This window comes from Sinocyclocheilus rhinocerous, unplaced genomic scaffold, assembly GCF_001515625.1.
Source record: "Sinocyclocheilus rhinocerous isolate Xijiao unplaced genomic scaffold, SAMN03320098_v1.1 scaffold267, whole genome shotgun sequence".
In the NCBI taxonomy this organism is placed as follows: domain Eukaryota; kingdom Metazoa; phylum Chordata; class Actinopteri; order Cypriniformes; family Cyprinidae; genus Sinocyclocheilus; species Sinocyclocheilus rhinocerous.
This window is the reverse complement of record NW_015648513.1, coordinates 96,893-110,260: the sequence shown is the minus strand read 5'-3', so window position 1 is coordinate 110,260 and position 13,368 is coordinate 96,893. Positions and strand designations below refer to the sequence as shown.

Here is a 13,368-nt window from a genome sequence, read left to right as displayed (position 1 = left end):
AGAGCTGGAAGTGGAGAAACACCAACAATGAGATCATCAGTCAAACCCAGCCGATCTACAAGGCAGAAACTCCAATGGTGTTTTTCTTCAGGTTTGGCTCTGTGTCTTCATCCAAGTCTCAGCTGATGAACAGTCTGATCAATGAGAAACACAACACATTCTTCCACAGGAACTGCCCAGGCAGCAGCAGAACCAGAGTCCTGATGGATGGAGTGGTGGAGATCGCCTGGTTCTGCCCCTCTGGGAAAAATGATGATAAATTCACTGACTGTGTTGCGTTCTGTAATCTACACGGTGATGCAGGAGACCATGAGAAACAGCTGCAGATCCTCACTGAAATGGCCTCAGTCAATGTTGTTCTTCTACCACAACTTCAGAGGGATGACAGAAGTGCAACAATAATCCAAAAGCTGTACAGTGAAAAAAAAAACACTAATTTGTCTCTTTACAGAGGATGAATCTACTGTCACTGAGATCAAGAAAGGGAAATTTAAGATTGGTTTGAAACACAGAAGTCAGTTAGATGTATCTGAAGAACTCAGAAGAGCCATAGATGTTTATCTCTCAGAATCATCTCACACTTTCAGACTTGAAGATGTGTCCAAATACTCAGACATCAGAGTAGATGAGGAAGACGATGATAACTGCAGGAGAGGAAGAGCAGCAGCACAGCAGATGATGAGTTTACTGGAGAAGAAAGATCTGACAGAAATCAAATAATCATTTCTGCCTCATCAGGGGAAACTGTGGCATCAGTGGAGTCAGAGGAACAAAGAACTGCATCGACCTCGAGCAGATGAGATAGAAATAGACATCAGAAGAAAACAAACAGAAATGAAGAAAATACGTGAACAGCAGCATGAATCAAACATCAGTGACTTTATGAAGCTCTTTATTAAACAAATTAACTTGCATACTGAATATAAGATGTTTTTCCTTAAATGGCTCAGAATTCTCCTGGATGAATATACATCAGCTGATCTTTCTTATTTACTTGACAAGTATCATGAAAAGTGGTCAGCAGTTGTAAAACTGAAAGAGAATAATTATAAACCTGAACAAATCAAAACTGAACAAGAAGAATTTGAGAGAATATATGAGGAAATTCAAACTGTGGGCTTTGGTTTGGAGCACATCATGAGGGAGATCAGTCAGATCTATGAATCATGTTAATCTGTGAAGAAGAACAAGAAAGACCTGCAGGTTCACTTCTCTTCTCTCCCGAGTCTTGCAGCAGAGATGATGATCTCTGGATTTCCACTGGAGCTGATGGATGGAGATGCTGCTCATGTTCCTGTGATCTGGATCTCTGCTGTTCTAGATCAACTCATCCAGAAGCTGGAAGACCAGAGAGTCTTTGTGCTGTCAGTTTTAGGGACTCAGAGCTCTGGGAAATCCACAATGCTGAATGCCATGTTTGGACTCCAGTTTGCCGTCAGCGCTGGCAGGTGCACCAGAGGAGCTTTCATGCAGCTGGTCAGAGTGTCAGACGAGATGAAAACACAGATGAACTTTGACTATATTCTGGTTGTTGATACTGAGGGCCTTGGAGCTCTAGAACTGTCTGGAAGATCAACAAGAGATCATGACAATGAACTGGCCACATTTGTTGTTGGTCTTGCAAATCAAACCTTGATCAGTATATTTGGAGAAAACCCATCTGGGATGCAGGACATTCTTCAGATTGTTGTTCAGGTCTTCATGAGGATGAAGAAGGTCAGACTGAATCCCAGCTGTGTGTTTGTGCATCAGAACATTTCAGACATCACAGCTAGAGAGAAAAACATGGAGGGAAGGAGAAGGCTCCTGGAGACACTGAATGAGATGACAAAACTTGCTGCTAAAGATGAAGGCTATGATGCTGAATGTTTCAGTGACGTCATTAGATTTGATGTTCAGAATGATGTGAAATATTTTGCTCAGCTCTGGGAGGGCAGCCCACCAATGGCAACACCGAACCCAAACTACTGTGAGAACATTCAAGAACTAAAGGAAACTATTGAGACTTGTGCATCAAAATCACATGGAATGACGCTGACACACTTAAAAGATCGTATTAAAGATCTTTGGGACGCTTTACTGAAGGAACAATTCATCATCAACTTCAGAAAATCTCTGGAGATTTCAGCATACAGGAAACTGGAGACCGAATACAGCAAATGGTCCTGGAGTCTTCGCAGTGCCATGATGGAGACTGAGAACAAACTACACAACAAAATAGAAAATGAAGTAATGCATGAGGTTGAGGAAAATGATCTTCAAACAGAACTGAAGAAGACAAGTGAAGAAGTCGAAAAATCAATGTCAGAATTCTTTGAGAAAGACAAAGATAAAGACATACTGATTCAGTGGAAAACATCATTTGAAATCAAAATCAAAGATGTTCAGGGAAACATTGTGAGGGACACAAAGAAGAAACTAAATGAGGTTCTTCAGCAGCGAGTCTTGAAGAAAGAGATTGATGCTCAGAGGACACATCGTGAAGACACTCTCTATGAAAAGAGCAAAGAACTTGCCTTAAAGCTCAAATATAAAACAAATGATAAAGAAACATTGAAGAAAGAGTTTGATTACTTTTGGGAACAGTGGATAAAGAAAATCATCACAGACACCCCTCCAATCAAAGACATTGACATAATGAGAGATGTGAGAGAGATCCTCAGGGACATCTATGGAAGTGTTTCTGTATATCACTTGAGGGAGAGCAGTGAGTACAACAATGTTGTCACTGTGCAGAGTTATTCTGAATATGTACAGTTTAAAAAATCCAGTGGATTTGTTAAAAATGTTGTCAAATCAGCTAAAGAGGTGCTTGGTATTGATCCTCTATCAAAAGAGGATGAAGCCCAAATAAAATCATTTGTCACAAATGTTGATCAGCAGACAGACAAAGAGATTCAGTCATTTAACATTTCAAAGATGGGCTACAATAAAAGCTGCCTTACACAACTCATAGACTACGTCAAGACAAGAGTAACAGAACATCAGGAAGGACCAGTGAAATATGTGTTCAAGAATGAATTCTTCATGGATTTGATTCTTTCCATCTGTAAGAGAGCAAACAAAATGATCACTGACCAACACAGACTGTTCAGAGACGCCAATGATCCTGAAATATATGTTGAGAAGAAGAGAGAAGAGTACTATAGCAAAGATGCGCTACAACAAAAGCTTAATTCAACAACTCACAAGTTACATCAAGGCAAGAGTTGTAGAACATGAGGAAGGGCGAGTGAAATATGTGTTCAAGAATGAATTCTTCATGGATTTGGTTCTTTTCATCTGTAAGAGAGCAAACAAGATGATCACTGACGAACACAGGATGTTTAGAGAAGCCAATGATCCTGTCATATATTTTGAGAAAAAGAGAGAAGAGTACTATATTATTTTCCAGAAATACTGTCATGGAGCAACATCAGCTGCCATTTTTGGTGAGATCATCTGTCAGAAACTTAAAGAGCCCATTGAGCAGAGTGTCTACAAGAAGACAGCTAGAGAGCTGGCAAATGAAATGAGAACACAATGTGCATCACTGAATGGAAACAGATCAAATCTGGAGAAGCACATCCTGGAAACACTGGCAGAAGAAGAGGATTTTGACAAATACATGGACTACATTCATGAACCCAGAGATCACTTCAAGAGTTTCATCAGAGATGAAGTCAGTATATACATCACTGATAAGTTCAGTGTCAGTGTTTTACCCAAGATGAAGGAGAACATTGAACTCCTGCAGCAGAAGATCATGAAAGCAGCACATGTTCAAGTGAAGAGTGGAGATGCAGGTTTGTGGTTGAAGAGTTTCACACAGCAGCTCTCAGATGTGCTGATCTTCTCTGAAAAAGACCTCAGTGGAGTCAAACATGATGATGTTGATTTCAAACTCATAGAAGATGTGATAAGAAAAGAACTTCCTGTGATAATGTCTGACAGTAGTTTCAACACAAATACTTTTAATGAAAAACTGGACTTAAAGTTCAGACCAGATGAGCTTCTGTTTTCTCATTTCTGTCAGTGCTGTTGGGTTCAGTGTCCATTCTGTGGAGCCTTCTGCACCAGCCTCATAGAAAACCATCCTGGAGATCACAGTGTTCCTTTCCACAGAGTGAATGGAATTAAAGGATATTCTTACTATCAAACAGATGATCTCTGTGCTGATTTTTGCACAACTTTAGTGACAAGTAGAACATATTTTCGTGTTTTAGATAAGCAATTTCCATGCAATGACTACAGAAGTGCAGGAGGAGTTTATGCAGAATGGGACATCACCCCTGACCCTCATGGACTGCCGTACTGGAAGTGGTTTGTGTGCACATTCCAGAAAAACCTGGAAAATCGTTATAATAAAAAATTCAAGGGTTACGGTGAGATTCCACCTGAATGGAGAATGAACAAAAAACAAGATGCTATTCAGAGTTTGAAAAAATTGATTGTTACAAACTAATGGAACATATAAGACTTAAACCCCCTTTTATACCACTGATTCAAAGAATAATCTAAAATATAAACATACAATTCCTCCAACATTATAAGATTTCAAAGCTGTTTCCTAAATAAGGCACTTGTTTACACTATTTTCCATATAGTGAATGGAACAGTGCACTATAGAAAGGATAGTGAACAATTCAGAAAGTATAAATATGCTTTCCACTTGGGGCAAATTGAAGGATATAAGGATTCTTAATAGCAACGTTTCAAGAGAGCAATCATACATTTCTGTTGTTTTATTTTCCGATTTTTATTCATTTTTACTCATTTTTTAATCATTTTTTAAAATCATTCATTTATCCTTTAAAAATTTTCCTAAATAAGTAATTTAATCGTTTGTGTTATATTAAAATATGTATATGTATGGTTGTATCTTCAGAGTATAGACTTGAATTATTGAAAGATAAATGTAACATAATACAAAGAATTTGATATTTTCCTGTCACGTAGGCACTGTGTATAAGATGTTTAGCTTTCTTCATGAATTTCAGAAGACTTCTTGCATTCTGCAGAGATCCAACTCCTCAGGCACATGCCACCACAAGCCATGATATAAAGTTAAGGAAAGTGAGAAACCAAGAGCAATACATGTCTTCCTTAGCTGTAACGTTTGTTTTGTACATCGGCTTCGGAGACAATACCATTATAATCTCCTTTGCGGTAGAAGCTGCCTACATGTAGACTAGCCACATGGGAAAAGAATAACATTGAAAGTAAATACAGCTTCTGTGTCTTAATCAGCTTTTCCACATACATACTGCCCCTTATAATCATAACATATATACTTACCAATTGTTTCATTTCTGCAAATCAGTATTTGTGAATGAATAACTTGCTCTATCTGTTGCTTTGGTCTTCATCACCACCTGCTGGGGAGCGAATTAAACAGCTGATAGAGATTATGCACCTGTACTCTACTGCTGTAAAATATTATAGGCTGTGGTTTTAAAGAGACTGAATATTGTGGAAGTGAAGTCTGGAAGGTGAATATGGATTATTACATTTTTGATAATGAAAATGTGTATGAAATGTTTTGAATTGAAATATTCACAGCTTTAACTATTGAATTCTAGCCCCTAAAAATGCAAGCCCTGTAAATACAATGCATTAAAATGTAAGCACTGTTAAAGCAATGCATTATTTTTTGAGTTTCATATGCTGATTGTGGTTGTTTGTCTGAACAATAATGCAGTTCAAAATGTTTAGTGCACAACATATTTTCAACATTCTTCAGAATATTAAATTGCCACAACACTACTGGATCTCACGCAGTATTACTGGATTAATGGTGCACAATGTAAATCAATATCATCAATAAGGAGCCAAAATCACCTGATCTCATTTTTTCATGGCTTCTTTTGACAAATGTTTCATAACACGCACAAGCACAAGTCAAATTGTCCAAAGCACTAATCACCATAATCCAACCAAGCTATTATTTTTAATAAACCATAAACACCTAAATCTCTGTTAATTCTCAATAAGAAGTTGTGTGCATGTATGACAGAAATAAAGTCAAACTTGTTTGTAATAAGAGAAGCTTGTAATGCTGTTTTTGTTGTTTAATCCTCCTCTTCAGAGATCATGAGAGATTAAATGTCTTTAGTGTTTTCAGTTATTTCTCTTTTCTCTGTTCTTGTTCTTTCCTTCAGCGATTCTGCTTATCATCAGCTGTCTTCACTAATGCCCAATCATCACTCAATTAAATATCTAATTAACTGAAATAAAATAAAAATTCAATTGAAAGAATGTTTTAGGAACATCATACTAATCTTAAAAAAAGAATGTTCCACAAACATTAAGACACATTTATATTTTCACATTCCCATCACTGAAGTTGAATGTTTGGAGAAAAAAAAAATTGAACCAAACATTTGTAAGCTGGGATGGACCTTCTTTCCACCGTGGTGAAATTGCAAACTCCTGCCAAATGCTTGTTCCCCCTCATTTGAAATCAAGCTATTTTTACCATGTTTGTACAAGTCAAGTGAAAGTGACGTGAGGCCAAGTATGGTGTCCCATACTCAGAATTTGTGCTCTGCATTTTACCCCAAGTGCGCACACACACACACAGTGTCCACTCATGCAACAGAGAGACAATGAGCTAGTGTTACCCTGACCTGCTACTGCACTTTCATACAGATCCAAATCAAAGTACTTTACACCCGTTTACATAAGAGTAAAAAACAAGATACATTTTACCCAATAGTTGTATGGTACTACTAAAGTCTAAAAAGATAGTCTACATCATTGACATTCTAGACAATGCTGATGAAATATGGCACAGGACCTCATCCAGCCGGGGTGCAGAGATTCAATACCTGGTTTTCTGGTTCAGCAAAACAATCAACCTATAAATAAACACACACATTGAATCCAGTAACCTCCTTTCCCCCACATTTGATACTAACTTCCTCTTAAAAGAAAAAAAAAGTCTGTATCCAGGAACAAAAGCAAGTTATGAGAAAGTAAATAGTTTTTTTCCTTGTAGTCAATTGAGTTGTGCAGCTCTTTATTACAACAGAGTTATCTTCATTTTTTTGTGAACTTTTCCACACAACCCCATCAAAACAATTTTTAGAGCACAGAATTAATATATGACAAAGGACTAGTGTCTTTCTTTACAATGAAAACAAAGTGAGAAGTTTAGTAAATTGTCCAAATTGCTGTTTTTTATTTTCATCTCAGTGCATTACATTTAAGAGCTACATTGGACTTCAAGATTTCATTTCCTCACACAAAGATATAAAAAGATTAAAACAAAAAACATAGAATACTGGATGTATGTCATATGGACTACTTTTACTGTGCTTATGTGTGCTTTTTATGCATTTTTGAGTTTCACGTCTGTAGTCCCCATTCACTTCCATTGCGCTTCAACAAGTGGTTCCCAACTAGGTCACCAGGGCTGGTAAGGGCAAGATGCAGAGATACAATATTCTAGTTATGTCAAGCTCTACACATTTTTTGGGCCAGAAATGGTAAGTAAAAAAATATTTGTAAATATCCTTAGCCTCAATCCTTATCCAGTAAATCACAAGCCTTCGGATATTGTTGACACTGGGGGGCCTTGCAGTCAAAAAGGTTAAGAACCGCAGGTTTACATGCTCATTAGAAAACGGTTATTACAAGAAAACTGCTTAAAGCCAAGCACATGCACTGTGCTCTTAAACACATTCAGCTCAGTCAGTAACCAGCCTTCTTTCCACATTATTTATCCGGTCTTTTCCACACGCATGCCACACTTAAGACAGTTTTTTTTGTTTTTGTTTTTTAGCAGTTTAAATCAATAAAATGGCACACAAAATACAGTTTGTTATTCTTTGTAGCAATATTTTAAATTCGCTTCAAAATTATTGTATTGTATATAGTCGTGGTTTGTCTATTCTACTCGGTTTAATAACGAAAAATAAAGATAATTTAAAAACAACTATTATTTTGAAGAAATTTCCACAGAACGCTATGTATCCGGCGCTGATGTGATACAATAAAAACTTTCCTTACTTCCGTTGCCACATGGCAAGTAATACTTGATATTGACAAAGAATTGTTTGAAATATTGTCTTTACTCGTTTAATGTTTTCGCTTTGTTTGGATTTGGTTATGCACATATAGTTTCTACGTTCATTAATAATGAACAAGAAATTTCATGCCATGGAGTCAAGGCCTTATATTTTGGAACCAATGAAATAAGAAGAAATAATAAGCCTTATATTTATTTGTATATATTAAATTTACAGCTCAAGTTGTAGATTTGCACATAGAATTAAGTTTTTTATTAAACGTATTCAAGAAAAGTGTGTAGTATATTTCTCTGTGAGCAATACATATAATATTATAAGCTAGTGAAGACATCTAAACTGTTTTATTATAACTAGTGAATAGGTTTCGGAGAATTATAAATTTTGAAGACGGGGACAATATAGCTGAATAGCAACCTCTAGCGTTGCTACTCGGTCGATCTTTCTATTAGAAAAGATTGTATGTGGCAGATTGTTAATTGAAACTTAGATTTAAAGAGTAGATCACAGTTAAACAATATTCACTAATTATGCTCCATCAGCATTATTCTAGAAAAAAAGTGGAAGAAATTCTCATGTAAAACAGTGCAGATCCATTTGTACTCAAACATTTATTACATTTTCACAGCGGGCTGAAATAGAGGAGTGCCATCTACATATACAGAACAAGAGCGCAGGGAGGAAGCGTATTTAATTACGAATACAACATTAAGATTATGATAACTATGAGATTTGTCACAAAAAAAGCCATCAAAAAAATTATATTGTATACATCAATTAGATAAAACAACATCTGATTACTTATAAATTAAGAATGTAGCATCAAGATACAGACGTTCATACAATTAAAGGTATCATTCACAAAGAAACTCACTCTGATATACTGGACAATACTACAGTTAACTAAAAGACCAGAGACAAAGACTTGCATTGGATCATATCAAAGATATATTTGCAAATACTGTAGAGATGTGTATGTGCAGTACCATGACCACTGACTGGTTTAAGTATCAATGAATGTCGGTTTAAACCCTAGGAAATGTGTTAATGTCGTAATGTAGATAAGAAGTGTATTATTAAGCAGTGTAGTCCAGCTATCTAAATATTATGATTGTAACGAGATACGTCTAGTAGCAGTCTTTGTCTCAGTGCTTTGTGGGCCTTTAGGGATTGTAACGGACGTGGTGGTTGGACAGAGGTGTTTATCCAGCGACGCGGTAATTGGCGTGGATCTCTGGCTTGATGTCGCACACCATCTTCAGCAGGTTTGCAAGCACAGCTTCCTTGTTCTGCTGATAACTGCTCTGGATGCGGCTCATCTTATCTATGGTCTCCTTATCCACCTCTACAGCAGAGTTTCCATGGGACCCCAGGGCCTGCGGAACCAAGCAATGGGACGTTAACTTTAAGCATTATTCAGAACTAATACTAATGCACATGTGTGCTTCTTCCAATTACAGTATGGGGTTTTTCCGATTTGTCAGGGTTTCCCGACAAGCCTTGTGACCCAAGAGGTTCATGATGGAACTGCAGAGGTTTTGTGAGATTATTTTAAGTGTTTAATATAACTATTTATTGAACAATGATGTATTTTACCATATTGTAAAAGCAGTAACTCGAAGGCGTTTCAAAATGATTTTATCCTTAGCTTCATTCTACTCTGATTTTGCATAGAAATATTTGATTGTTTATTAGATTTATTGTAAGGTTAGAAGAATATTAATTTAAATATCAGGGGGGCACTTTAAAAATGTTAAAATAAAGGCTCTGTTTAAAACTGTAAACTTTGAAAGACATGCAAATTTTCTCATATGAAGCTACTGGAGTTCAAGTGTGCCTGCCCACTTTTTTTTTTTTTTTAGCAAGCTTGGTTCTGGAAGTATTTTTCCCATAGGGATTTTTAAAAAGTCTTCGTTAAAGAGTTATTTGAAGCAAAAAGGTATTTTAAAAACATTTAAAATGACAAAGGTACAAGACTGTAATGGTTTTAATGAGGAAAAGCTCTACAATCCCATAAAGAACTGCAAATGACAAAAGAAAATTTACAGAATTTTTTTTTGAGAACAGGAGAGTGACTATCATGTCATTTGCAGTGCTTCAAGCTAGTGGGAGGATGCTAAAGGGGTTTTTGCAGAATCATGGGTAATGTAGTCTTTCACCAGGAATTCTGCTGTTAAACATAATCATTTAAAAATCAAAAGGATATGGTTTCAACCAAAGCATATTACCATCTATTAACAAAACAAGTAGCTCAAAGTAGGTCTGTCTTTATTATAGATAAAAATCAATTCCCTTATGGAGAAGATTTAATTACATTTTTTACTCCAGGAACCCAATTTTTGCACTATATGGGCATTATTCCAAATGGAATTTCTTAAATTACAATAGCAAGACATTATAACTGCCAATAATCATACAATTTAAGTCACAATAAAAGCATTCATCAAAGCAGAGTACCAAAATACCTTTTGACAAGATTTCGCCACACAAGTAGTGATATGGCTACAAATGGATGCCTGAACCAAAAATGAATAAATCTTACCGCAGCCTCCTTTGTCTTAAACTCTTTCTCCCTTTGCAGACGGTACTGCTCAATCTCAGCCTGCGCCTCCTCTTTGGCTTGCTTCAGACGACGATTTTTTCCTATAAAAAAAAAACAACACAAAATGCATTATCGAGAAAAAAATACATTACTATCAGTGGCACAACTGTATAGGCAGAAAAACTGAAAAGTGGAATATTGCTCTGCCAGGGAAATTCCTCTTTTATGAGAAATGAGAACCAGCAGCAAAAAAATCTCTATAAAAACAGGAACCGAGTGAATGTCTAGTGAGTCAATGCCACTGTGACACTTCAGTAAAGGAGATATTTAGTAAACTTACAGTCATCATTTCCTTCACTATAAAGAGCAAATATGAAACTTGAATATCTCCCATAAGAAAAACAACAAAAACAAAACGACGAGTTAAAAGCTGACTTCAAATGTTAAAATGTGGTGAGACAAAGCCTTCCAATTTACTTGGTGTTTTAATTCTTTAACATCCTCAGTGTAAATGGGCCAAAAGAAATAATTTCGTTACATGTCATGTCATCCACTGGTAGATTTTATCCATTATACAGGCTTTTTTATAGAGAGCTGTTAGCCGAAAAGAATGAATACTGAAAACATAAACACTTAATTGCCCAAATTTTGCCGGCATGATCAGGGAAATGTCTTTTCAATTCAAATCATTCATTCATTCCCCCTGTGTGCTATTTGTATATATACAGAAAACATCGGCAGTGACTTGCTGGCCAGTTAGCATGTTAGCTAAGCGCTAGTCTGCAGCGATGACAAGCAAAACGGCAACTTACTTTTACGGGCTTCTGCGACCTTTTCCGCGGCTCGTTTCTCCGCTTGCAGCAGCTGCTGGATGCCCTGAGACTGGCTCGCCATGCTTCGGTACGGGATATATTTGAAGCGCTGCGGATGGAGACGTTTGGATGTCCGTATCTCCCGCAGTGGAGAAGGTCGAGTGAACGTCAGCTGATCGCGCGTCACACTGGTCCGCTGATGACAATCACGTGACTGCGCGAGACCGCAGCTTCCATTAGGGGGCATTCCTACTATTCATGTTCACGCACTGCATGTCCACATTTAGTAATCTAACTGTTTTTAAATATTCAAATCATGTTATTCAAAAATCATAATTTAATTCAGTTTAATTTAATTCCCCATTTTTGCCATCAGTTTACTTCAAGTCTAGTAGTACTTTTGACACTCAAGTTCAGACAAGCATTTCATCTCACAGATTTTCCTTGTAAAACCCTATATGGGACACTTTTTTTATAACATTATAAATGTCTTTACTGTCACTTTTGATCAACTTAATGCATCCTTACTTAATAAAAGTATTAATAAAAAAATTTTTTTTAAAAACAGGGCAGCGGGCTAAATCAGCCGCCAGGCCACCGGGAATTCTCCCGGTGCTCCCGATGGCCAGTCCAGACCTGCTGGCTTCTGTTTAAAGGTCCCTCGAGTCCAGGGTTATTATTGTTAACTAAAAATACGAACATAAAAACATTTTCATGAAATAAAATAAACATTAACGGAGATAAAAAAAAATTTGTTGCCAACATTTTCCATTTTTATTTAGTTAAAGTTGAAGTGCTAAAATAACTAAAAGAAAATAAACAAAACCTAAAACTATATACAATTAATGAAAATAAATGAATATAAAAATATAATAAAAAAGTGAATATAAAAAAACTAAAATGACATAACACAAGGAAACTACTAAAACTAATTAAAATTAAAATAAAAACAGAAATGATAAAACTCAACTCATTCAAAATATCAAATTAAATTAAAATGTAATTTAAATTTAAATTAATTTATAAATTAAATTAAATTAACACTGGGGATTTGTTTCCAAACAAATAAATAGATATAAAATTCAAATAACTGAAAATCAAATTGAAGAATTAAAAAAATTATAATAATATTTTCCATTTTAATTTTTATGTATTAGAAAAAATAATTTCGTTACATGTCATGTCATCCACTGGTAGATTTTATCCATTATACAGGCTTTTTTATAGAGAGCTGTTAGCCGAAAAGAATGAATACTGAAAACATAAACACTTAATTGCCCAAATTTTGCCGGCATGATCAGGGAAATGTCTTTTCAATTCAAATCATTCATTCATTCCCCCTGTGTGCTATTTGTATATATACAGAAAACATCGGCAGTGACTTGCTGGGCAGTTAGCATGTTAGCTAAGCGCTAGTCTGCAGCGATGACAAGCAAAACGGCAACTTACTTTTACGGGCTTCTGCGACCTTTTCCGCGGCTCGTTTCTCCGCTTGCAGCAGCTGCTGGATGCCCTGAGACTGGCTCGCCATGCTTCGGTACGGGATATATTTGAAGCGCTGCGGATGGAGACGTTTGGATGTCCGTATCTCCCGCAGTGGAGAAGGTCGAGTGAACGTCAGCTGATCGCGCGTCACACTGGTCCGCTGATGACAATCACGTGACTGCGCGAGACCGCAGCTTCCATTAGGGGGCATTCCTACTATTCATGTTCACGCACTGCATGTCCACATTTAGTAATCTAACTGTTTTTAAATATTCAAATCATGTTATTCAAAAATCATAATTTAATTCAGTTTAATTTAATTCCCCATTTTTGCCATCAGTTTACTTCAAGTCTAGTAGTACTTTTGACACTCAAGTTCAGACAAGCATTTCATCTCACAGATTTTCCTTGTAAAACCCTATATGGGACACTTTTCCCAGCCACCAAACTAGAGCACAATTTTAAGAAATAGCAGGACCTGGCTTGTGACTTACTGATAATGACTTTGCTAGCTAGTTAA

General features: G+C 36.4%; 1 protein-coding gene and 1 pseudogene across 2 annotated transcripts; one reads left to right on the top strand and one right to left on the bottom strand.

Moving 5' to 3' along the window:
* Positions 1 to 8: 8 nt before the first annotated feature.
* LOC107709786 (interferon-induced very large GTPase 1-like) lies at positions 9 to 4,657 on the top strand (annotated as a pseudogene).
* A 3,944-nt stretch (positions 4,658 to 8,601) lies between these two features.
* LOC107709788 (V-type proton ATPase subunit G 1-like) lies at positions 8,602 to 13,074 on the bottom strand. 2 transcript variants are annotated; one of them, XM_016514410.1, is made up of 3 exons: positions 12,813 to 13,074; positions 10,552 to 10,652; positions 8,602 to 9,385 (listed from the first exon to the last, which is right to left on the bottom strand). In XM_016514410.1, the coding sequence occupies exons 1-3, from the start codon at positions 13,057 to 13,059 to the stop codon at positions 9,212 to 9,214; spliced, it is 522 nt and encodes a 173-aa protein (XP_016369896.1). In that variant the 5' UTR covers positions 13,060 to 13,074; the 3' UTR covers positions 8,602 to 9,211. The 2 variants fall into 2 exon arrangements, with proteins under 2 accessions (XP_016369896.1, XP_016369895.1); XM_016514409.1 differs by lacking the exon at positions 12,813 to 13,074 and adding an exon at positions 11,364 to 11,625.
* Between the last annotated feature and the right edge of the window lie 294 nt (positions 13,075 to 13,368).

What these genes read in the sequence shown, in the direction of transcription:
- LOC107709788 (XM_016514410.1), bottom strand. Translation starts at nt 13,059, where the DNA reads ATGCCCCCTAATGGAAGCTGCGGTCTCGCGCAGTCACGTGATTGTCAT. An exon ending in GGTCGCAGAAGCCCGTAAAA is followed by an intron (nt 10,653 to 12,812) that starts GTAAGTTGCCGT and finishes TTTTTTTTATAG; the next exon opens with GAAAAAATCGTCGTCTGAAG. An exon ending in TTAAGACAAAGGAGGCTGCG is followed by an intron (nt 9,386 to 10,551) that starts GTAAGATTTATT and finishes TTGGTTCCGCAG; the next exon opens with GCCCTGGGGTCCCATGGAAA.